General features: G+C 34.6%; 4 protein-coding genes across 6 annotated transcripts; all 4 read right to left on the reverse strand.

The window, feature by feature from the left end:
- Window positions 1–277: 277 nt before the first annotated feature.
- On the reverse strand, window positions 278–4,196 carry LOC115969262 (F-box protein At3g07870-like). Its single transcript, XM_031088876.1, has 2 exons — window positions 4,191–4,196; window positions 278–1,366 (listed from the first exon to the last, which is right to left on the reverse strand). The coding sequence occupies exons 1-2, from the start codon at window positions 4,194–4,196 to the stop codon at window positions 278–280; spliced, it is 1,095 nt and encodes a 364-aa protein (XP_030944736.1).
- On the reverse strand, window positions 3,813–13,067 carry LOC115976319 (ATP-dependent DNA helicase At3g02060, chloroplastic). Of its 3 annotated transcripts, none has more exons than XM_031097525.1 (14): window positions 12,353–13,067; window positions 11,645–11,870; window positions 11,152–11,397; window positions 10,780–10,914; window positions 10,255–10,379; window positions 9,391–9,530; window positions 8,854–8,924; window positions 7,936–8,097; window positions 7,317–7,403; window positions 6,977–7,150; window positions 6,560–6,604; window positions 5,274–5,630; window positions 4,215–4,620; window positions 3,813–4,118 (listed from the first exon to the last, which is right to left on the reverse strand). In XM_031097525.1, exons 1-13 carry the CDS (start codon window positions 12,934–12,936, stop codon window positions 4,519–4,521), a joined length of 2,454 nt encoding a protein of 817 aa, XP_030953385.1. In that variant the 5' UTR covers window positions 12,937–13,067; the 3' UTR covers window positions 3,813–4,118; window positions 4,215–4,518. The 3 variants fall into 3 exon arrangements, with proteins under 3 accessions (XP_030953385.1, XP_030953383.1, XP_030953386.1); XM_031097523.1 differs by having other exon boundaries at window positions 4,191–4,620; XM_031097526.1 differs by lacking the exon at window positions 6,560–6,604 and having other exon boundaries at window positions 4,191–4,620.
- Window positions 13,068–14,982: 1,915 nt separating this feature from the next.
- On the reverse strand, window positions 14,983–15,816 carry LOC115956686 (lipid transfer-like protein VAS). Its single transcript, XM_031074997.1, has 2 exons — window positions 15,476–15,816; window positions 14,983–15,389 (listed from the first exon to the last, which is right to left on the reverse strand). Exons 1-2 carry the CDS (start codon window positions 15,801–15,803, stop codon window positions 15,256–15,258), a joined length of 462 nt encoding a protein of 153 aa, XP_030930857.1. The 5' UTR covers window positions 15,804–15,816; the 3' UTR covers window positions 14,983–15,255.
- Window positions 15,817–16,942: 1,126 nt separating this feature from the next.
- LOC115976321 (potassium transporter 4) lies at window positions 16,943–23,157 on the reverse strand. The gene is made up of 9 exons (XM_031097531.1): window positions 22,878–23,157; window positions 21,700–21,940; window positions 21,344–21,589; window positions 20,612–20,662; window positions 20,232–20,492; window positions 19,952–20,004; window positions 19,522–19,636; window positions 19,170–19,424; window positions 16,943–18,367 (listed from the first exon to the last, which is right to left on the reverse strand). Exons 1-9 carry the CDS (start codon window positions 22,920–22,922, stop codon window positions 17,280–17,282), a joined length of 2,355 nt encoding a protein of 784 aa, XP_030953391.1. The 5' UTR covers window positions 22,923–23,157; the 3' UTR covers window positions 16,943–17,279.
- Between the last annotated feature and the right edge of the window lie 648 nt (window positions 23,158–23,805).

Here is a 23,805-nt window from a genome sequence, read left to right on the forward strand (position 1 = left end):
TATTCTCTTGCTATCGCTTTGTATCTTCTTTAATTTATTTAAGAGAAAACATAAAAACTTCATAGTTCATAAGCCCCACAAAAATAAATAAATAAGAAGATGTAGTCAAACTATCATTGTTTTTAAACAAAACATTAATGAAGAACAAAAAAGAAACACTTTATTTTTATTATTCTTGTCACATTGAGAATTCTGCTTAATTGTAATATATCTAAACAAAGAAAATAGTTTGGTTCTTTCAACTTGAAGATACATATAATTCATACCTCTTATTGATTTAGCAACTACAAATAGGGGTCAAACTTTCCTCATAAGGACAAATTAATAGATCAGGACTTGTAATCATTTTCTCATTAGCGTCACCAACTTGAATAGTTTCAATGGCTCTACTCTTGATATCATAGAAAATCCATTTTTGCATCAATTTTGACCATAGTGTCATTTTCCCTTTCTTGAGACATATGAATACATAACCACAAAAATAGTGGTTTGCACAATGTGGTTCAAAATCATTTATAGAGACTCTATATTGAGATATCCATTGAAAATCCTCTAGCATGTTGTATATCTCAAAATATTCCTTCTCGCGGTCGAATTTAACTAAACACAACCTTCCTTCCTGTTCTGCCAAGCAATTCAGATTACGACTTAAAACTTTTGGAGGTAGACGGATAATTCGGAATGTTTCATCACTGACATCAAATGCTGTAATGGCAAGTTGCATAATTTCTTCAGTACAACTCAACCAGAATAGAGTACCATTCAAATAGATTGCTCCCCCATCGCATTTGTATGGTGGACTACTTTCAATGATTCTCCATGAATTAGAAGGAGCACCCATGGTTATTACTGCAGCCTTGATTGGAGTTCCGAATTTAAAAAAATCTTGAAAAATTTTGACCGCTTTATATTGCTTTGTCAAAGGACAATATCCAAACCCAGTTATATAAGAATATCCAAACCCAATTACATAAGAACTGAGATGACAAGGTGGAAGAGTAACAAACTCTCCGGTGGTGGGATTAAATACATGAATATTGTGTTTGGCATCGTCCAAGCAAATCAAACCGTTTATAGAACTATTGAATGCGAATCGGGGAGAGATAGACAAGGTTTTTGTCACCAAAGTCTTAATATCACCTCTTATTTGTAAAGAAGATATGTCAAGGGAAAACACACCGGAAGAAATACAACGAGAGTTACAGCAAAGGATCCCAAGAGAGGTTTCCTTTGAGCGTTTCAAGTATTTGACCGCAAATTCAGTGATTAGTGCATACCAAGCCTTGCAAACCAACCTTAGTCTGAGGACAAGATACAGTGGAAGCAGTGAGAATATCCGTAGAGTGATATCTCCAGGGAGAGAATCCTATTCCTGCCTCCTTCCATCGTTGTTGTTGAGACTGATCAGGTGTATTCTCTATTCGTAGAACTGCAATATAAGAAAAGGCTAAACTAGGGTTTACCAAAGTCGGCCACAAAGGTATAATGTATAAACCCTTTTTAGGTTATTATACTGAATGCCGAAACCGACTCTCTAGACTTTTTACCAAAGTCAGCCACCGACCTTTTATTTATTTATTTATTTTTATTTAACAAAAGACCTATATATGTTTCTCAATTAAATTCAAATATACAGTGGCAATGAATTTAATTGTGTTTCACGCTTGCTATGATTATTTTTTTCAAGATAAGTGTCATAATTTTTTATTTATCCTAATTTGAGATTTATATGTATAATATTACACATTTTGGTTTTTCTAAAACATCCGAGAACATTTAAAAAATTGTTTCTCAAAAAGAGAGAAAAAGAGAACATTAAAAAAATGCTGTAAAAAATAATAATAGAAGTGCTATTGTCTTCAAACTTTTTACTCAAAAAAATAATATAAAATTTGATATCAACGGTAATTAAGGCAAGACAAAAGATAGTGAACCAAACATCCATAAGCAAATTTTCTATGACATCTTTTTTATAGTTCACTTATCACATAATGTTATAGAGTTATCAATTTACAATATATGTAGTTGAGAAAGTACAATACACAATATAATTCAATTAAGAAAGTAGTATATAAATTTTGTTCTGAGGCTTACTAATTTTGATAGGAAAACATCTAACAATTGAGAAGAATTCAATATAAGAAATAATCAGCGTGGAAGAAATAGTGTCGGTTTAAAAAATAGGACAAAAGAATGAAGAAATTGAAAGAATATTGTGGGTTTGGGGTTTGTGGGATTTAATGTTAATAGAATTTTCTTTATGCATTCCACAATGTTGGAAAGGGGAAGAGATGAACAAATGAAATGAGAAGTTGCGATTGGTTTTTGCATTTTTTTTTTTTTTTTTAAATAGAATGTGGGAAATGGATAGTTATTTATTTATTATTTATTATTATAGGAATGTGGGGTTTTGGGAACTTGGAACTGGGATTATTTTATTTTTTTTTTTTCATATGAACGTTGGGTAGGTTTTTTGTTTTTAATTTTTGCAAAAGTTAACTTTTCGAATTCTCTTAATATATAGAAAAGAGATAACAAATTTATATTTTATTGGGCAATGCAACCATTTGTTTAAATTTAGACTAAATTGTAAATTGCATCCCTAAAATTTGCAGTAATTTTCATTTTTCCTCTAAACATTCAAAATTTTTATTTGCTCTCCTAACATTAAGTATCATTTGGATTTGCTCCATTCCATTGATGTGTCATGTCTAGCTATTCGTTAAAGTGCTAAATTAATCAAAACATTTTCAAACATATAGGGTGTAATATCAAAACAAATACAAATATAGAGGGTGTTGTTGGTCTACTTAACAAACTATTTGGCAAAATGCACTGGCGTACGAGAGCAAATTCAAATGATACCTAACATTAGTGGAGAAAAATGTTTAGGGGAAAAATCAAATTACCAAAACTATAGGGATGTAACTATCAATTTAGTCTTAAATTTAACTAAAGAACCTAATATACTACACCTACGAAACTATAACTAAACCAAATATACATACATATAATTGCTTTATTTACTTTTGTGTATTTTAAAATAATATGGTTTTTATTATTATTGTTATTAATTTTTGTATTATAACTAAAATCATCTTCATTAAAAAGCACTTATTAGAAAGCATGGTACGCCAAGAACTTTTTAGCATAACTGGTTAACACTTTTTAGTGTTTCAATGGAGACATTCAAGGTTAAAAAAAAAAAAAAAAAAAAAAAAGAGAAAGAAATAGACTTTATAATGTTCCAGCACATATTGCTGCTAAGCATGCTTTACCTTCTTGTTGTTTTTTTTGTTTCAGTGATGACAATCTGCCCCCTCCCCTAAAATTAGCTTGTAATGCAGATTGTCTTGCTTTTCCATCTTAATTTAATACAATTGCAGCTTTAAAAAAAAAAAAAAAAAAAAAAAAAAAAAAAAAAAAAACGAGGTTCAAATTCCCCCTAATTCATTATCACTATCCAATTATTAAAAAAATAAAAGAAAGAAAGAAAGCATAGCACTCCTATGTGTGTATAGGAGTACAATCAAGTTTATTATGACTAGCTTGTTCTTCAATACAAGGAGTCTCCTTAATCCAACTTATTTGGTATATTTTTATTAGACCATTTATAAATAATGCATCTGGCACTTAACGGACACATATCATTGAATATGGACAAAATGGCTTATTTCAAAATGCCAAATAACATTCAGGGTCTAAATCCAAATTTTTTGAACGAGGGGGCATAATCAAATGTCCCTTAACTTTTATGGGTGCATATCGTAATTTATTAAAAAAAAAATTAACTACAACTGTACAACAATGAATTACACCATTGAGATTATTATATACCTTATTATTTTCCAGATTCCATGTATCCAAATTTTATTAATCCAATACATCATAGATAATCTAGAACAAAGCTTCTATACATTAAAATCATGACAAAAAGGGAGCATAAATACATATGCTTCTTTCAATGTGAAAGGCTATATGCCTACATCTTACAGAGTCCAGGATGTGTTAAACTTCTAGCCTATCTACATTCTTTTCACAGTGAAGTTATTCCCTTTGAAGTAAAAATTTAAAGCAGATCAGGTAGAGTCCCATCCTCAGATATTCAGACTTGAGTCCTGCAAATTCAATGTAAGCCAGTCAGAAGCACTAATTATTGGGGAAAAAAAATGAAGAGTCTGCTCATTTACCTTCATTTGACATAGAAGAATCACCTTTGACTTAAAAACACTTCTTAGTTCTGTTCTGGCTGCGGTAGAAGGAATATGTTTATAATTTAAAGTATTATATTGGTTTTGCATTAATTAGTCCTGACTTCGTACACATTTATGTGATTTATGCAAGGGCACTACTAAATTGCAACACTAGGTCGCAATCCAGGGTAAATGAGCAGATTCTCAACTTCCTTTTCAGTGATCCCAATGCATATATCTAAATGTGATGCACCCATTCCGCGAAGTTTCAAAGACTTCAGCAAGTCAAAAATTGTATGTTTTTCTTCCCTAGGAAAAAAAAAAACTAGTATTTTATTAGGGCTGGTAGCGAAGCATGAAGTTCGGCCAAGCATTGAAAAATCCAATTTAGCAGTTGTTCTCTTGGTAGCTCTAAAAGTAGTTCTGCCTGCACAAAGGAAAAGATTTCAAAAAGAAACAGATTGTAAAACTAACCTGTCAAATCCAAAGAGCACTTCAGATGTAAAATTTTAGCATTAGTGGTGATGCATAGCAATATAGTTGGACTCTGTCAACTTCATGCATGTCAAAACTAATACTAGCAAGGAGGATAGGAAGAGTGAGGAGCCTCATGTCACCAACACATTAGATGCATGGAGGAAAGTTGGACAATAATTAATTATGGGATATCTGCAAAGTCAACCATACAGCTGGATGATAACATCTAAATGCAAACTTTTTTTTAGTCATCAAATCCTTCCTCTAATTGGGCAATTGAATAAAATTTATCATCATAGACTAAAGATGTTGGTCAAAATGCAATGTTGGCTTCTATTGTAGACTCTCAACTCTTTTATAGAACCCCCACCCCCCCCCCCCCCCACACCCCCCAAAAAAAAAAAAAATTATTGCAGTTATACCAAATAAGATCCTTCAAAATATAAAGTGATGGTTTCTTCATTTTTTTAGTGATCAAAACAAAAGAATTAGTGACATTGGGAATTATCCTTGATTGGGGATTGATTGCATGGAAAGGCAAGAGTATTAACAGAAAAACCACACATCACAAAGCCAAAAACCAAAAGAAGTAGCATAAATTACCTTAATTAGGTCATCCTCTAGAACCAAAGAATTTCGGTGAACATCAGACACCATTGACTCTGTAATCAGCTTAAAAACCAGTTTAGTCATGTTTGTTTTCATACCGACCATCTTTCCTGAAGCATAGATTCTTTTTATCCCTAGATCTGCTGCCATCCTCCTCACATAAAGCTTCTTCAATAGAAGCTCCATGGAGTAAGGCTCCTTTCCATATTGGCGACGCAGATTTTCTGTAAATTGCATCAAACTCCAGATTTCTTTCTCAGCAGCTTTCTCAGCTTCATTAATTATTTCCATAGGGTTCTCCAAATAATTTATGTACTCAGAAGGAAGATGAGGGTTTATATTTATATCAACCTGGCATGAATAAATAAATACAAAAGGTATTATAAACTAAAGCTTTAATATGCATCGATTCCCATTAGAGACTACTAGTAGGTTTGATTTTTCATGAGTCCATAACAGAAATTGAGCTTATGATGAAACCTAAATAGCTCTTCTTTCTTGTGGACAGTTAGGCTGTTTATAATTAGAATATTTAGGCAACCATTATTTCACTTAGGTGAATCAAAACCAACCAAAATGGATATCCTAAGAAAGAAGATATAATACAGCACTGACTTCAGATGGCACAACCCTACTGCTACATGTGCTTTTAATCATGAAGGATGAAGCTGTTACTCTGACATCTGCTGGGACTTTGGTTTTAATGGCCTTCCTGTGTATCATTTAATGTTGCAATAATAGTTCTTACCGATTAATCATGGAGGATAAAGGGGAAACAAAATTCACTTTATCTTGTAGAAAATCTCTTCTTCCATAACGAGGCAACTTTAGAATGAAAATATGCTCTCTGAAAAACAGGAATAGGGCACTGTTTGAAGAACAGCAAGAGGCCATTGTGCAGTCTGTCACCCTCAGTGATCGATCCACTGAGGAGACTAAGGAATTATATAATTTCAATATATTTCCAATTAAACTCACCCCCAGGTGAGCTTGGACTCAACTTCTTTTAAACAGAAGACCAATGTAAGAGTTCCTGGGAAAAGATATTTAAACAAAAGAAATCCCAGTTATATTTCAGAACATCTTAAAAGTTACTGAGCTTCATACTATCCGTGGCCATTCAACACAACTTCAAAATTTTCGAAGATGAGCTGAAGACCCATTAAGATATGGTTTCATGTTTTAATCTAAATCAGAAACCAAAGTAGAATCGACTTCAAAACCTTTGTTATTATGCTACAAAACAAAGTTTTATGAGTTAAGAAGATGGATTTGATTACCCGTACAGACTGGTAAGGAACTGAAATAACACAATGCTCTTCAACCTGGGAATCAATGGAAACAGTATAAGTCCTACATTAGAGGCACAGCAAGTGAGCTGAGTGTACTAGATACTTAGAAAGCCCAGCCAACAAAAATAGTCATTCTTTTTAGCACACACACTCCCAAATATCCATGGACGCACCCACACAAAATTATAAAACTAGCAGGCTTGTCTGGTCATTAATGAAGTTGAAAAGCATTCTGATATACCATCACTTAGACATTTAGATGAGCAAAGCATAGTGGATATGGCAAAGCAATTAAAAGACACTAAAGTGGAAGCAAGAAGCTATTATTATTCACACAGCACATCAAACCGAATACTTCTTATAAAGTCAAAACATCTATGAGAGTGGAACATAAGCTGGAAGTACCTTGGACAAGCTCTCAAAGAGCATCTCAAAGAAGAGATCAATGCCAACATTTCCAACATCACCTGTCTGTTGCTCACCAAAGATGGTGCCAAAACCTCTAATACCCATGTCTCTCTCTGCAAGTTGAAAGCCTTGGCCAAGTTCACGACATTCTTCTAGAGCAGCAAGCCTCTCCTAAAGCAAAAGCACAAAGTGAACCTTTAGGCAATTACAAGTCAGGCAACACTATAAACTAGGAGTTGGTTGATGCACCTAGAAGATGAAGACAATCATGAAAAAAGATTAAGAACAATCCACTAAGCTGGATTGTATAAGTACAGGTTCAGAACAAAAATCATACCAGTGCTTGATCAGTCAGTAGTGACTTATCTGGGTAAAATAAATGTGCATGAGCTTCCTTATCTGCCCGCCCTACTCTTCCACGCAACTATGGGGATTAAACAATTGATGACAGTATTAGCAGATATAAAAGATGATAAAAAAGCAGAAAGTCAGTCTCTTCTCTAGTGAGTGCACACCATTGCAGAAATACATAAATGACAAATCAAGCAAGCACTAAGAAGTCCTATATAAATTTAAATATTCCAGGAGAGAGGAGTATCTTTGATTTCCTCATACACACACACCCCCATTAATATTCATACATACATACATAGTTCCTTTTTCAAAAAAGAAAAGACCAAGTTTTTTTCTTTTGGGTCTTGAAAACATAATACCTGTCATATTTTTTCATCTAGTATTTCTTGTTATTAAGAAACATACTGAATTCTTCTTAAAAATAAAAAATAAATAAACATACTGAATTAAGTCTCTAGGCTCATAGCCACACTGAACATTATATTGGTACTATGAGAAAAAATTCCCTAAAATTTTTCATTTAAGATTGAAAGGTTCTCACTTAAAATGTTCTGATATCAAGAAACATATACAATATTCAAGGAAAGCAGAAAGAACAGGACCTGATACAACTGTGCTAAGCCAAATTGTTGAACCTCCTGAACTATGATGGTGTTTGCATTTTGAATGTCAAGCCCACTTTCCACAATATTTGTGCATATAAGAATTTTAATTTCACCTTGTGCAAATTTCTCCATGGTTTCCTCAAGCTGCTTTGAGTATTGCTGCAATAAGAGCACATGGCATGGTGCATGAACAACCAAAAAGGCAAAAACACTAGTTAGCCACACTAAGCAGGTATGACATGATTAGGAAAACATATACAGAGCCATACATTATCCCCAAATGTATAAAGTTTCAATGCTGTATTCAAATTCTGGAGTTAGTGATGGTCAAAATTAATTTTTTCTGAAGTTAGACAGCCACATGAGCAACTATGACAACTTTCTCAATAACAAACAAGATACACAATTATTGAATATTTGCCCGAGGATCACTGGAAACAAGCACTATTTATGGACTTGTGCTGCAGCTTTCCACACACAATTCATAAGGTTGCTCATCAAGTGTAAATAAAAAATAATATAAAGAACATTCTTGGGTAAGTTCCAAGATTGGTTGCAGCTCTTGATGTGAAAAAATGAAAATGTTTGAAGGTGCATTTAGATATAAAAGCTATTAAACTTGCTTTCAGATTATTCATATCTGCCAATGGCAAGTTATTACAAAAGTCAGCAAACTTCGATCCTAGCAATGTCTACACTTAAATATAAAACTTGAAAGCAACCTTTAAATGTGAAACATTATTTTCTAAATATTCATGATGATTGAGGCATAGTTCAATTGTTTTTTATTCCATTATTCAAAATTCAAAAGTGTGCTACATAAATTGTTAATAATATATAGTTCTGTCTTCAGAACCTGACTTTCATATCCTACTAACTCACTTGAAATATAATATGTTATAAAAATGTGACTACCTTTCCATGTGCAATAGCTATTTCAACAGTTGGAAATGACTGTTCAAGAAATTCCATCACTTCTTCCAGTCCTGTTAGATTGTAATAGTCAGAAAACTTGTATAATGAACTAAAGCATAAAGCAAATGTAGAAGTATTGTTGGAGAAATTAACTTTTGATTTCATGTCTATGTATTCCATTGATTCCAAAGTTTGTTATTAAGTATAAAAATTTATAGAAAGAATTTTTCTCCTTTTGCTTGTGGCCTCTCTTTCTATAATTTAATAAATAAATAAAATGACTCTTAACACATGTATGGTAGAGTTCCCCACCGTATTGAATGGTCTACACAGAGTGACATATGCATATGATTGATAATGGTAACAACATAACAATAATATACACATTCAACTGCCACTCTGCCAGGCACCCAGATGATAGAACAGAATAATTTTACCACCCAGGAATTGATTTGAAAAATAAACAAAGAAATGTTATAGTTAAAAAAAAGAATCTGGCAACAACAAAAAAATCAGAACTGACTTGTCAGAAATCACCTTTGATACGAGGTAGAACATAAAAAACTTGGCCCCCGCGGTCCAGCTCATACTTGATGGCTGATATTACATTTTCCTTGCTATATGCTGAAAGGTGAGTTTTTATTGGTACTCTTTCTGGAGGTGGAGTTGAAATCAAACTGAAAGAGGAGGAAATGAACTTACAACACTATCATTTAGAGAACCAGAAAGCTGTTATCCTTGACTGTTAAAATATGTTTTTAGCAAGGTTATGTCTAAGTCACAGAAAACAACCATATGAGTGTAATATCCACCTGAAACACATGCTGTACACCAAATATGCCCACATTGTCATATACCATTCATTTCTTCATTTTCAAATCAAATTCAACCATTACCATGTAGTAGAAAGTATCTAAATTCCTTCATAAAGTTTTCAAGAGACAATAAATTAATCTCATCAGGGTTTTCTTAGAGAAACAACCCATCTTAACAAAGCTTAAATCCCAACTACCTCTAATAATTAAATTGTGAAAATATTACTTATGTGAATAATTCAAAAGGGTAAGAATGTCCATAAGATAAATTGTGATCTAAAATATCACGAATTTGCTGAATCTAATACCTCATTCTTGTATCAGTGCCCTTACTCATTGTCCAGTTGTACAAATAAATGATTAGATTCACACTGCATGAATGTTATTAAAATAAACGAGGGTTCTAGCAATCGCACAGAGAGAGAGAGAGAGAGAGAGAGATGTCATCCAACTACATCAGCTACTCAACTGCCTTAACTTACATCAAAACAAATAGAACTCTAAACATCTGGCTTTAATATCAGAAGAAGAACCACAATGCAATCAAATATCTACTTATGATCTATATCTTCAACAGGCTTGGTACCTTGCATCACGAAACCCAGTCAATGCTAAATAAAGGGTTCTTGGTATAGGCGTTGCTGAGAGCGTAAGAACATCAACTGAAGTTTTGAATGAAGCAATCTTCTCCTTCTGCTTGACGCCAAACCTCTGTAAAGTAAATAAATATTGCAAATTAATCAGGAATGTAAATAAACATAGGTCAACACGTAGAGGGTTTGTTGTAAATTGAAATTATTTGAAACTTGCAATGTTATTCCATTATTTCTTATATAGTGTAAAGGTAAAGGAATAACTGCAGGCTTCCTGCTACAAAAGTAGAGTTCCTTTTTGTGCAATTTTGTTCAACTGGATGGCGTCTTTGAAGTGATTCCCTTTTCATCTTTCCTAAAATTCCTTAAAATTTTAAAATTCAAACATGACTCTTGTCCTTTTTTTTCTGTAGGCACGTCATGTGTACTTCCCATGTACTTTGGTTCCTCCTTCCCTTACAATAAAGTTAATTTTCATAAAAAGAAACAGACAACTGCAAGAGGATTGAAAAGAAGACCTGTTCCTCATCGACCACGAGAAGACCTAGATTATTATACACAACACGATTTCCGAGAAGCGAGTGAGTCCCAACAATAATGTCCAGTTGACCATTTTTAATCATGTGCAGGTGCTCCTCTTTCTCTGCTTTGGTCTGCATATTATTATAGTTCTGTTAAATCTCAAACCTAAATGACAATGGCATATTATTCACGGAAATTTTTCCTAATGCTGGTCATGATTGCTTCACCTATAGAATAGATTAGGTAATGCAATTCAAGGGTGCAGCTTCTTGTAAGTCATCTATGCTACTATTTTAAGGGTTGAATATTACATAACAGTAATCAAAGAGTATCAAAACTGCTTAGTGTAAGAGACAAATTCCACCAACCTGAAACCTGCTCATGAGTCCAACCTTCGTTTCAGGATACATAGAAAATCGCTCCGAAATAACCTCAAAATGTTGTTTGGCTAATACAATTGTAGGTGCTAGAACCATAGCTTGCTTCCCTGCTGAGACTACACAAAAGATGGCACGTAATGCAACTTCAGTTTTACCAAAGCCAACATCTCCACAAATTAATCGGTCCATCGGAGTTTCTCTCTCTGTCAAATCCTTCCCCACATCAATGAAAGCCTGTTATGAGGAAAACATTTAAGAATGGAAGGAACAGAATCCATCCATTTTTGTCAATTTCAGAACTTCTAATCTATTATTCTATTGTGACACAAGAGGACTTCAGTTTTAATTTAAGCACCAAGAGGGGAAAAAAAATTAATGATAACATAATTCCAAACCAGCCAATCTCTGCAGATTGCCATTAACTACAAACCAGATGAAGATCTATAGCAAAGCAAATTAACACAAAAGATAGTAGTACTACCTGTTTTTGATCTGGTGTGGGTTCATAAGGAAATTGAGCTTCAAATTCAGCCATGAAAGGACTCTTTGGGTAGGCTGGCCTTCTTTGTTTTAGCCTATGTAGATACAGCTCCATCAAGTCAACAACCATTTTCTGAATCGCAACCTTTCCTTTAGTCTTTCTCCTCTCCCATACAGTCGTGTCATTCAATTTACTCAATGTCCGGGGCCTCTTTGTTTCATTCGGGCTGGAAATATAATGATATGGTGACACAACAAAAGCAAAAAAATATACAGAGATTGCCACAATATTGTCCAAACAATCATCAAAGTTCATAAATACTTCATTCATTGGGAAACTTTCCTAGCAGGCAATGACTCTAATTTCATGTTCAAACATACGATTAAATGTTCCACTGGTCTAGTAAGTAGATTCAACATAAACCACTCATTTTCTTTCTTTCACTCCTTTACAACTACTTGCATCCAAGTTCATTCTATACAACTGACAAAACAGTTTAGAAAGATACACGGAATCAATATATTATAGGACAAAACTAGGATACATGTCCCTCTAATTAAATTCAAACACATAACTGTATCAAATTTAATTCTCCTTGCAAAAGATAACACTGTTTGTATTGTGCTATATTGGTCAATGCAGACATATATTTGAATTTAATTCGTGAACCTAATGTGCTGCACCTAAAATGGATTAAGGAAAACGTACAGATTATATCGATAGAGCAAACGAGAAGCCTGGGTGAGAGGAAGCTTAGCCATTCCATCTGCATATTCTATGAACACATACTCAACTGGGTTTGGAGAATCTTTAGGAACATCGAATTTAATACCCACAAATCTTCCAACACCCACTTTTTTATGCACAACATAGTCCCCGGAACGAAGACTATAAGGGTCCACTTTGTAACTGAACCCACCATTCTTTTTGGGCTGTCTATCTCCCTTGAGTTTTTGCAAGCCCCTCTGTTGCTGCTCCTTCACCAGCTGAATATACTTCTCGGCCTCCTTCGAGTCCATGACAGTTCTCGAAGCGTCTCGCCTGTTATAGTCACGGCGAATCCTCTCGTTTAGTAAAGAAATGGGGTCTTGGTCGGGTTCCATTTTGTCTCTGGAGAGAGGGAGAGAGAAGTTTTGGGTGTAGACAGCTTTGGTGAGTGAAAGTGAAGGTTTGGTTTTGAAGTGGCAAGGACACCTGAGACCCAACAGTGTCCATAGCTTTGGAGATGAGCTGAGCTTCTTCAAAACCAGAGGCCTGGAAATGTCGGGTACTGGGAGAAGAGAACAAGCCATTGAAGAAGAAGAGTGAGGTTAAATGGAGAATTTGGACATTGGAGAATCTGGATAAATCAGAGGTGGAGGTTTTGGAGGGGTTTTACTTTTCAATCAAGAGGTGGCGTTTCAGTTATCTAATGTAAAAAAGTAGCAGAATTATCATTTATTATGTAACTTTGTTTATTGTTTTTGTATGTGTGTGTGTATTTTTTTTTTTTTTTTTTTTTGTGGTTGTGAGCAAATTTTTCCTAGGTTGTTAACATGTGGGTATTTCCTCAAAATAAAACATTTGATTTGAGAAATTGTATATATCCGTGTGTATTGGGCCTAAAACTAAAGGTTCGGCTTAGTTTTCGTATTTAGGTATGTTTGAGAAAAGCTTATTTAACTGAAATTGAAAAAATTTTGCTGAAAATATTGTAGATGAAGGTAAAAGTTAACTGAAATAGTACCGTAAGATCTATGAATAGTATCAAAAAGTGTAATGAGACTTATAAATAGTAATAAAAATAAGCTAAATAGTAAAATAAGCTGAATTTATAATCTGTCCCCAAACGCAACCTCAAAGAACAAAATTAAAAAATAAATAAAGAAAGAAAGAGTTTTGTTAAGCCGTGATGAAATAAGGGGTGATACCTAATTGGAATGGAATTTGTCAACCATTTCAATTGGAATGAAACAAAATCAATAACTTTGTTGCATTTTATGGACAACAAAAATTTATAATAATTTCACAATATTTTTAAATTAGTTTTATCAACTTATAGATGAGCTATTAGAAAATTCAAAATTGTAAACTGTGGTGGGCTGAGCTCACATGTGAGGTGATAGATTAATTAAAAAATATTATTTTTTATTGAAATAAGAATGAGGTTGTCTCTCCAAGCTCTTACTACGTTTATCTAATTCGTAGTTGTACGTTTATCCTTAAAAATTTCATATATTAGTTGTAAAAATATATTGTCTTCCTCTTAATTGCTTAATATTCACTTACCATTTTTAAAGCTTTTCTTGATTATAAAATGGCAGGTGCTTAATTTATATGTTTAAACCAAAACGGGTTGCCAAAAATTTATAGCTCAAAACCTTAAAGTGTCAAGGGCGATTGTGGCTAGGGTTGTCCACCGAAACCCATAACCGACCAACCCGATGCAATCGTCCAATCAATACCCAAAAATCGGCCGACCTGACATTGGTGATGGTCGGCGGCAGGTCTCAGCCTTTAACAACCGAGACCGGCAAGTCGGTTGACGAGTCTACTTTTCAAAATCCAATTCAAACCAATCTAACTGGCCTATATATTGAAAACACGCCAATTTTCGCAAGTATGTGATGGCAAGTTCTTTTAGAAATCTTGCTAGATCTAGCCATGTGTCGACCAAATCTAGCAGATTTCGACCATTCCAACACGTTTTGGCTATTTTCTTCTACCCCGAGTCCAATCGACCACCGACCGACACCAACTGATATTCAACTCGAATGAACCAACTTATCTTATTGGTTGGCGGTGGGTCTAGATTTTGAAGACCTAAAGTGGTCGGGTTGGTTCTAGGTTGGACACAAACTTGACCCGGACCGACTCGTGGACAGGCCTAGTCGTGGCTTAAAAATTTATCTCTAAAGGGTCATTTAGGTTCCAAACCTCTCATCTCACTTTGTAGTAAAAAATAATAATAAAATAAAATAAAAATATTTAATTTCTTTTTTTAATTTGGCATGGTAAAATTCCATTGGGCCTTGACCAGCACTCATTATGTGCATTCTCTTTGGCTCACTCCGCCCTTAGTTTTCTATGGGCTTTTTTTTTTTTTTGGGTGTGTTTTTAAATAATTCAATAGGTATAATGGATGAAGGAGTACTTAAATTTTGAACAATTTCAGTTAAAAATATCTGAATGTGCTAACTGACCTATAAAACTTTAGCTTTTCCCTACTAATTTAAGCACAAATAAAGATCATGTTACAAGAATAATAGGTGACTTACTGTAGATGGCAAGCATGGATATAACCTTAATGTTGGCATTTGATTTAAAAATAATAATAATAAAAACCAATTGGCATTTTGCATTACTCATTAACATTTTTTTTTCTTTTTTTTTTTGGTTGAGAAGATACATTACTCATTAACATGGCACACACAAATTTCAAGGATCTAATAGTTTTACAAATAAATAATTCTCAGACTAGCTTATAGAAACACATTTTGTTGTGAGAAAGAAGATGAAACAATAAGAAATCACTTGTTCATAGATGAGAGAGCTGAAGAGTAGAAACAAGTTTCTTGATCTAATATAGCCAAGTGATCAAACTTCTTGTTATACGTGATCAAGTCACCCTTCTACATGCATGGTGCCCACAAAATCTGAAGAGCTATTGATAAAGCTGTGATTAGTATAATGCACTTGGACTGGAAAGAGGATATGCTTGCAGAGTTTGAACTTGAGCCCCTGGGACTAGGTCCACTAGGAGAACCTGAAACACAAGTATATTAATAGAGATCAGAAAAAAGTTTGCTCAAAATTTTGATGAAGTAATAGAAAACATAATGAGATGCATACTTGAAACTGAAAGGCAGGAGATGGGGTTGACATTTTGTCCACATCTTCCAGGTAACATCTGGGCCTGGTTCACGTTGATACCAGCCTGCTCAGCTTTTCTGCTGCTCTTGATGCTTATCAAATTACACAAGCATTTTGGATTGGATTTGATCACAGATTTCAGAGGGTTACAACAACTGTCAGGTGGGTTTCGGGTTCCATTAAGGTAGTTTAGACAAGGAGCAAGCTGGTTTAGGCATGAAGTGTCTTGAGCCCATCCATTTGGCATCAAAATGGCCAAGGCTAGGAATGCAATCCCAAAGTACAACCAAAGCAGCTTCATCTCCATGTTTGCTTCAATTTTTATCAACTCCAGCACATATATATGTATGAGAGAGAGAGAGAGAGAGAGGTTTGAATATGATAGAAAGTTGGTGATCCAACTGGTTGCAGACTATTTGACTCTTATGATTCGGTGACTGCTTTTTTAGGGACGTGGAGGCTGACATTTGATAGAGGCGGTGATTGTGGCTGTTAGATAGGTTAAGCTACTTTTCTAGATAAATTAATATGCCTAGAAACCAAAGCTCATGTAAGGAGTGATTTGGTTGAGAGACAATACCATTTAGTTCTATCATTCCAAGACAAATAAGTGAAATTACTAAATCGAGTTCTTGCCTCTTCGTTCTCACTTCTCACAACATGATTGAATCCTCTAGAATTCTTAGGATAACCCTACCACAAAGTTTATAAAATTCTATCTATCCATTTTAAAAAGAGAAAATTAAAATTTTCTATGTCATCAATATTTAAGGAAATGACTACTATCACAATTTTAGTATCATGTAAATTATTGGTAATGTGGTAAAAACAAATCCCCTAATTTTGGTAATGTGACAAAAACAAATCCCCTAATTTCAAATGAACTGGTAAATTTTTGGGTAAAATACTATTTTGATCTCTAAATTTTACTAAAAGTTTGTTTTTCATTCTTAAATTTTAAAAAGTTCTTTTTTCAACCCTAAACTTTGTAAAGAGTTTTTTGAATAATATAGAGACAAAAATAAGGATGAAAAAAGAATTTTTTTTTTTTAATAGTTTAGGGATGAAAAACAAACTTTTTGTAAAGTTTAAGGATATAAATAAAACACTTTCAATAATTTTAGGACGAAATATGAACTTTTCAATAATTTAGGGACGAAAAATGAACTTAAAGTTTAAGGATGAAAAATAAGCTTTTAGTAAAGTTTAGAGACCAAAATATTATTTTACCCTAAATTTTTTAGAACTCCATGATGGATTACTCTAAAGACTCAATGGGAGTTTAATCCTCATTGCACACTTTGGTCCTAGGCATAGTTTTGTTCCGTTAATGTCTGAAGTTTGAACCACACATTGTATTGAAACTACAAATCTTTCTTCAACATATCGATCCACTTGTTAGTACATACTAATTGATATGAGGCATGGTTTCCCAGTGACACCTAGTTCAAAAATGGCTTTTACAAATTTCAAGAGAGGTCTCACACCAAACCTTCCTGTTTTTGAAGGAATTACATCTATTCACAGATACATCATGCAAAATTGGAAGCCTAAAATAACTCATAAAGCTAAAACTCAATATCTCTTTATATCAGCTATACAGATTGAAGAAGGTGCAACAGAAGCAAGAAATGTTTGTATTGAAATACCAGCAACCTAAGATCCTATAACTTGCATTAAGCTTACATTCCTTCTCCCAAGATCAAGGCAATGGCTACCTCCCTATTCATCCATAGTAAATACATAACCACCAGGATCATATTGATTAAATTTCTTCAAAGGACTAGACATAGTATATCATGCCAACTTCAATAAGACTAATGTGGGGAATGTTAAGCGCCACAGCAGGGCCCCTGCAATTCTTTCGAAGAAATGAATACCCAATATCAATCACAATCTTTTTTAAGTACGAGGAAGATCTCCTGGCCTTTACATAAGAGTGCCCCAGTATATATGCAACCCCTGCTTCCTTTGCCTGAATCAAATCCATTAGCTCTTCCCGAACTGCAGGATCTATCCCAGGGCTTGAGGGTAACTGAAACCTGACATGGCGCTTCCTGATTTGCGGGTTCTCATCATCATAAACCAATCGCAAACTCTGGAGGGTTGGAGACTTGCTGCTTTGGATAGAGATGCCCACATCAACATCCTCTTGCTCAGATACCATTAGGCTTGAGCTTGATTGCAAAGTTTTGGTGCTTATAACAGCCATCCGCCCATCAAATGATGAACTCTCAGAGGTCGAGAACTGTGGTTCTACTGCTTCCCTATGGATGAACTCTGCAATGCTTTGTATGAGCTGGCTCTCAAAGTCTCCAATATCCCGATGAATGTCCTTATACCCATATCTCACTATGCACCTGTACATACGATATGGTCTTGGGCAAACCCTGCCTATGAGGAAACGTTCATCTGGTGAGACATAAGGAACAGGAACTGATTTTACACAAACAAAAACTAATACGTTGTGAAATGCAGGGAGGTTTGTTACAAAGTGAGAAAATATTGCAGGGACTCCTGTTGCCAATTCAGAATATATGAGGCCTATCCCAGGCACACGGACAATACCAAGACTAGGGCCCAGGCCGAGTAACCATTTTAATGAAACTTTGTTGTGTAGGTCAAAAGTGTACTTCTTGCGAGTACCATAGTGCCAGACATACATAACAATCGTAAAAACGAATGAAAGCACAAGGGGGACCCATCCTCCCTGAGGCACTTTCATTAAAGCTGCTGACAAGTATACACCCTCAATGAACCAGAATAAAAAAAGGAATGCTGCAGCAAGAAAGACACTTTTCTGCCAAACGAATATTATGACGAGCGCCATGAGAAATGTTGTGACAAACATAACTGTCATGCAAGCAAGTCCTGGAAACCAAAAACCAAAAATGAATCAAAATCACATACAAGACAGTCATGGGGCTAATATAAAAACAGAGAAAGCTTCAAGGTATATATGCAATAAACACATTTATTCTAGTCCCTTGAAATCTCAAATAAATCATCAAAACCTATGGCTTTGGTCTGGATCATTATCTGAGCTAGAGCTTGGCAGCAACAAAGAAATCTTCATGGTATATATGCATGCATATAATTACTTCTTCTTTTTTCTTGTTTTGTATTTTTAATGTACATACAATTGTATCATTTCTTCTGCTGTATATGTGTTTGGTTATATGTATACTATTATTATATTAAGCCAACCTTCTTTGTGAAAAATACACGGGCACATACATCCACAAACAATTCAACAGCAACATCTATTGAATGAAAATTAGTCATACATACAAATCACAAATCTAAAGCCACGTCCAATGAAGTCCCATCCTAATGGCTGAGGTAACTGACCAATTGACCACATACTGGTACCAAGAATGTATTTCACCAATAAACACATTTCGATGGTGCCTTTAGTGAAGAGAGGACGGCTGTTGTCAAGAGGACTTAATCAACACTAAGTTCAATAAAATTCTTTGTTATGACTAAAAAACAAAGTTATGGAGCAAATTATATTAGGACATTACAACTAAAATAAAGAGGACAATGCACTCTAGCTCAAATAGCACCTACTCCCCCATAAGAACAAGGTCGTGGGTTCAAGACTAATTAAATTTACATTTAACTTGCCAATCCAGAGAGAGAGAGAGAGCTCTTTCAAATAATGACTTACCATAAGCATTTCCAATCATGGTTGTGTCCTGAAATCCAATAGTTATGGCAAGAGTAAGGATCATGAGTATCCAGTTTATTTCTGGGATGTAGATCTGCCCATATATATGTTTTGAGGTGTGCACAACTTTGACTCGGGGAAAGCAACCAAGGGCATGGCATTGTTTGATGATGGAGAAAGTAGCAGTAATAACAGCCTGACTACCAACAATTGCTGCAAGGGTGGCAATAACAAAGACAGGCCAGTATACAGGATCTGCAAGATAAGAAAGGATAGAAAACAAAATAAGACCAAGTCGAGTTTAAAAACAGAATTCTGGTATTAGCATCACTTCTTGTCAGAATGGACTAACCGGGTATTGACTCAAAAAAGCTTCTAGGAGTTTGGTCCAGATGTTGAGATAAGAAAGCAGCTTGACCCATGTATTGCACTACCAAACAGGGGTAAATAACAAATGCAAATGCAACCTGCACAGGCAAATACAAAATTCAAATGGCTCAACTATACAAATCTGTATGAAGAAGAGGCCTACAAACTAAAATGAGTCGTGGTTATGTAGTCATATTCCTAGACTGAGTGCATCATTTTTCCAACCATTATACAGAATGCTTTAACAATTGAATGTGAAAGTTATTTGGGTTTCAATAAAGAGATCTGGCAAGTTCGAAAAGATCAAGTGAGCCCCTCACTCATGCAATCAAATTGTAAAACCCATTTTTACAACTTCCCATTCATGCCAATTTGTATCTTTGCATAAAACACAGATCGAATCATAAACTAACCCTTATTGACAAGGCAGTGAAATGACCAAGATCTGCAAACATAGCTTCAGTACCTGGTGAGACCCAGAAAAGCTAAGTCGTTAGTAGTGCATTAAATTTAGTGACATCCGACAATTAAAATGGCATTTTGAGGTAGCAAGAACTACTTTTCTAATAAACAAAAAACACAACTTCAACTCAACCAGATTCACAAAGATGAGTTGCACCATTTGTTGCAAAAACCCAGTGAATATATCACGCATGCCATATAATATTCTAACAAATACCAGAACCAACATACCAGTTATAGATAAAAGAATCCCTCCCAGAGAAATCCAACCATCTTTACCAGTCTCCCTAAAGAACTTGATAATATAATACGGGGATAATGCACGTACGACCTTTGGGTTCCAAGATATTGTGTTGTACAACCCAATGGAAAAAATCGATACCAACCAAATGATCACAACTGGTGCAAACATAAATGCTACCCTGTGGGTGCCAAAATGCTGCAGAGCAAACAGGCCCACCAATATTACACAGGCAATCAAGAGAAGTTCACCTACAAACAATAAGTAGCATAGCATGTCACAACCAAAAACTGTACATGGCACCATAAGCAGCATTGATCAATAGGCATCATGAATTCTATAGTCGCAATATGTCAAGACAACTACTTACCATTATTTAATTTCGATTCTGCAACTTTTAGTCCTGATACTGCTGATAGAACTGCAAAACATGTGCAACACTCCTTAATTTCACAGGGAAAAAAAAATCATGACTGGGTTTAATATATAGTTTCATTAATCCCAGACAAGAAGTTTTCATAAGATATAGCAACAAACCAGTGGAAGATCCTATCAAATACTTATTTATCAGAATTAAAGCACATGTACACCACTTTCCACACTGAGAAACAATGGAAAAGGCAATTAGCAATGAAATATAACCTGAACTCTAGATCTGATCATTTTTCTATGAATCAGAGGAATGAATAAATCAGAAATTCAATGAAGCCCACAACCATCAATTATAGCTGTTTAAGCAATTACTAATCCCCATAATGAGATTACACCTAATATGAAAGAATTGGACATTTATAACCAGTATTCACCTGAGTTAGAATCAGCTCAGTGCTAGCCTTGGTCCAAGTCATCTATATCCGTATGATAAATTCGATAACTAAGTCCATGATATGGGGGAGTTTTCCAGGGGAACATATCTTTCCCTTGTCCATAGCAGAGATACCATGTAAATGACTTCGTGAAAGGTTGCAACATAAACTACATCTATTGTCTCTCTTATGCCTAGAAAATGCATTTATGGAACCGAAAATACATAGAATCACATTCAACATCCAGAATGACACTGGACATGAAATGACATGTGGGGACCACTTCTGTAACTTACCTGAAATTGCAGGAGTAAGCACTCCATCACCTATGACCATGCAAGCACCAAATAATACCACAATTAGAAGGGCTGTTCGTAGCCTTTTATACTTCTCCAAAAATCTCTTTAGTGGGGAAGATGCTATAGTATGTGATGATGGGCCATATTTATAGGCTGAGAGCTCCTCATCGGCTGCTTGTTGATTGGGAAGTAAGCTCAGCTTTGCATGCCTGCAAAGCAGTGAGTAAAGAGCAAACGTCCCACCTGAAATCAGTTATAATATAATTAGAATTGGTGGAGGCTTGATTCGTAGGTATTCAAATTAGATTTAATGAAAGGATTACATCCAGTTAAAAGTTTAATAATCACCACACCTTCACCATTATCATCTGCACTCAGTACGATAAAAACGTACTTGAGCAATGGTATCAATGTCAGCGTCCAGAATATTAAGGAAAATGCACCAAATATGGCATCCTCATTTAGATGTGTCTGCAACTTCCCTTTGAATATGCTTGTATAAACATACAGAGGTGAAGTGCTTAGGTCTCCATATACTACACCAAAGCTTTGATAAGCTAATATTAGATTCTTGGAGAGATTCACCCATGAAAGCTGCAAGGGCACAAAACTTTTATAAAGTTGAGTTGAGTGAATTGCAGTTATAGAAAAAGAATCAGGTCATGATACAAGTGATGCCATATACAGTGGTATTTGAAAGCGAAAACTAATAATTTGGAAATCCAGTCATAAAACTTGTGGTGAATGTTAACTCTATATTGACAACGGCAATGCTAAAAAAACTAGAGTTGGGTTTAGTCTGTATGATAGAGACGTCAGAGCCAAGTAGTACTTCACTACACAATACAGAGCCAATAGTCAAACGATCACTGAAACAAATCAACAAGAAGATAGTTAAGTCTTTAGAATCAAACCCCAAATACCACCTTAACGCATATAGCATTTAAGAAATATTTATAATAGGTCATTATGCATCAATAATTGTACCAAACGCAATACATGAATTCAGCAATCCACCTAGAAAATGTAAAAAATAAGAGGATAATTAAAGTCAAACTAATTATAACCATATATTATATTTGAAAGCTAACATCAGGGCAAAATATAATACTATAAAACTAACATCACCCAATATGATAATTACAAAATTTATAACAACAGAAGATGAAGAAACTGAGTTGAAATATACATTTAAAAAAAAAAAAAAAAGGTTTATACCTTGTCAGCAAAATCATCATTATCTCAAAAAATTTCGATCAAATACAAAACACACACGCACAATCAATCAATTCAACAAAACTTAACTCTGCATCCATTAAATTTAGCCACACAACAACGAAAAAAAAATGACCATGAAAAGATTTAACGAAGGAAAGCACGTAACAAACATTTTGGTCTGTGAGGAGTTTGTATTTATGCGAAGCTCAGAAATTTACAACAAGAATCCCAGATTTCAGGACCAAAAAACAAAAACACAAGTAAACTAGGAATTGGGATTTCAGAGGAAAAAAAAAAGAGAGAGAATACTAACCGAGGAGGGATTCCGAGGAATCGGAATTCCGGCTTCTGGCTCCATGAAGAAGAAGACAGCCAAACCTCGCTCTCTCTGTGTGTATTTACGTGGGAGGAGAGAGTCTCTATTCAGTTGCTATGTGTTTGAATTTATGTCAAGCTGAGAAAACAGTTTGAAGTTTCCGAAATCCTCTCTCACATCAAATCTAATCCTTTCAATTAACTTATAGCATATCCCGCTCTCTCTGTGTGTTAACTTGGTACTACCAAAAAAAACTAGTTAAAACAAGTTAACAACAGCTCTACCTTATAAAATTTCTAATAATAATTAAAAACCTTATTGTATAAATATATAATAAAATGTCTATCAATCTTATCCATGTCACGCGTACGAGACGCGCGTGTTCGTATCATTTTTCTCACGTGCTTCTCGCCCTTCTTTTTACTTTATATGACGTAACTACTTTTTTGACCATTCTATTTTACTCCCAATATTTCTAAACACCCTGTTGACTCAGTGATTATGAATTCGAACGTGGATGTGGTGATTTTTTTTTTTTTTAAACGAAATTGTGATTAAAAATTGTGACTTTCAAATCTTTTAAATCCATTAAAAGAATGTATTTATAGTATTTGCATTGTTGTGCAAAAATTCGTGTCTATTTTAGTATAAGAATTTACTTTTTATATTTTACATGTTCACTTTTCAAAACACCTCTTATCAAATTATCTATTTTACACTACATTTCATTAATTTTTTTTAATTGTTTCTCTTTCTTCACACACAATAACATTATTCACTATTGAAGAGGATAAAATATAGCCTGACGGGCTTGTTGTAATGGACCTGACGGATCTGATTCTTTGGGCTGATATGGAGCTGGTCCAACACTCGTTAAAGCCCATCACTGATGGATACAGTAAGAGCCCTTGATCTAAGGTTTCTA

This window comes from Quercus lobata, chromosome 2 (genome assembly GCF_001633185.2).
Source record: "Quercus lobata isolate SW786 chromosome 2, ValleyOak3.0 Primary Assembly, whole genome shotgun sequence".
NCBI classification, from domain to species: Eukaryota; Viridiplantae; Streptophyta; class Magnoliopsida; order Fagales; family Fagaceae; genus Quercus; species Quercus lobata.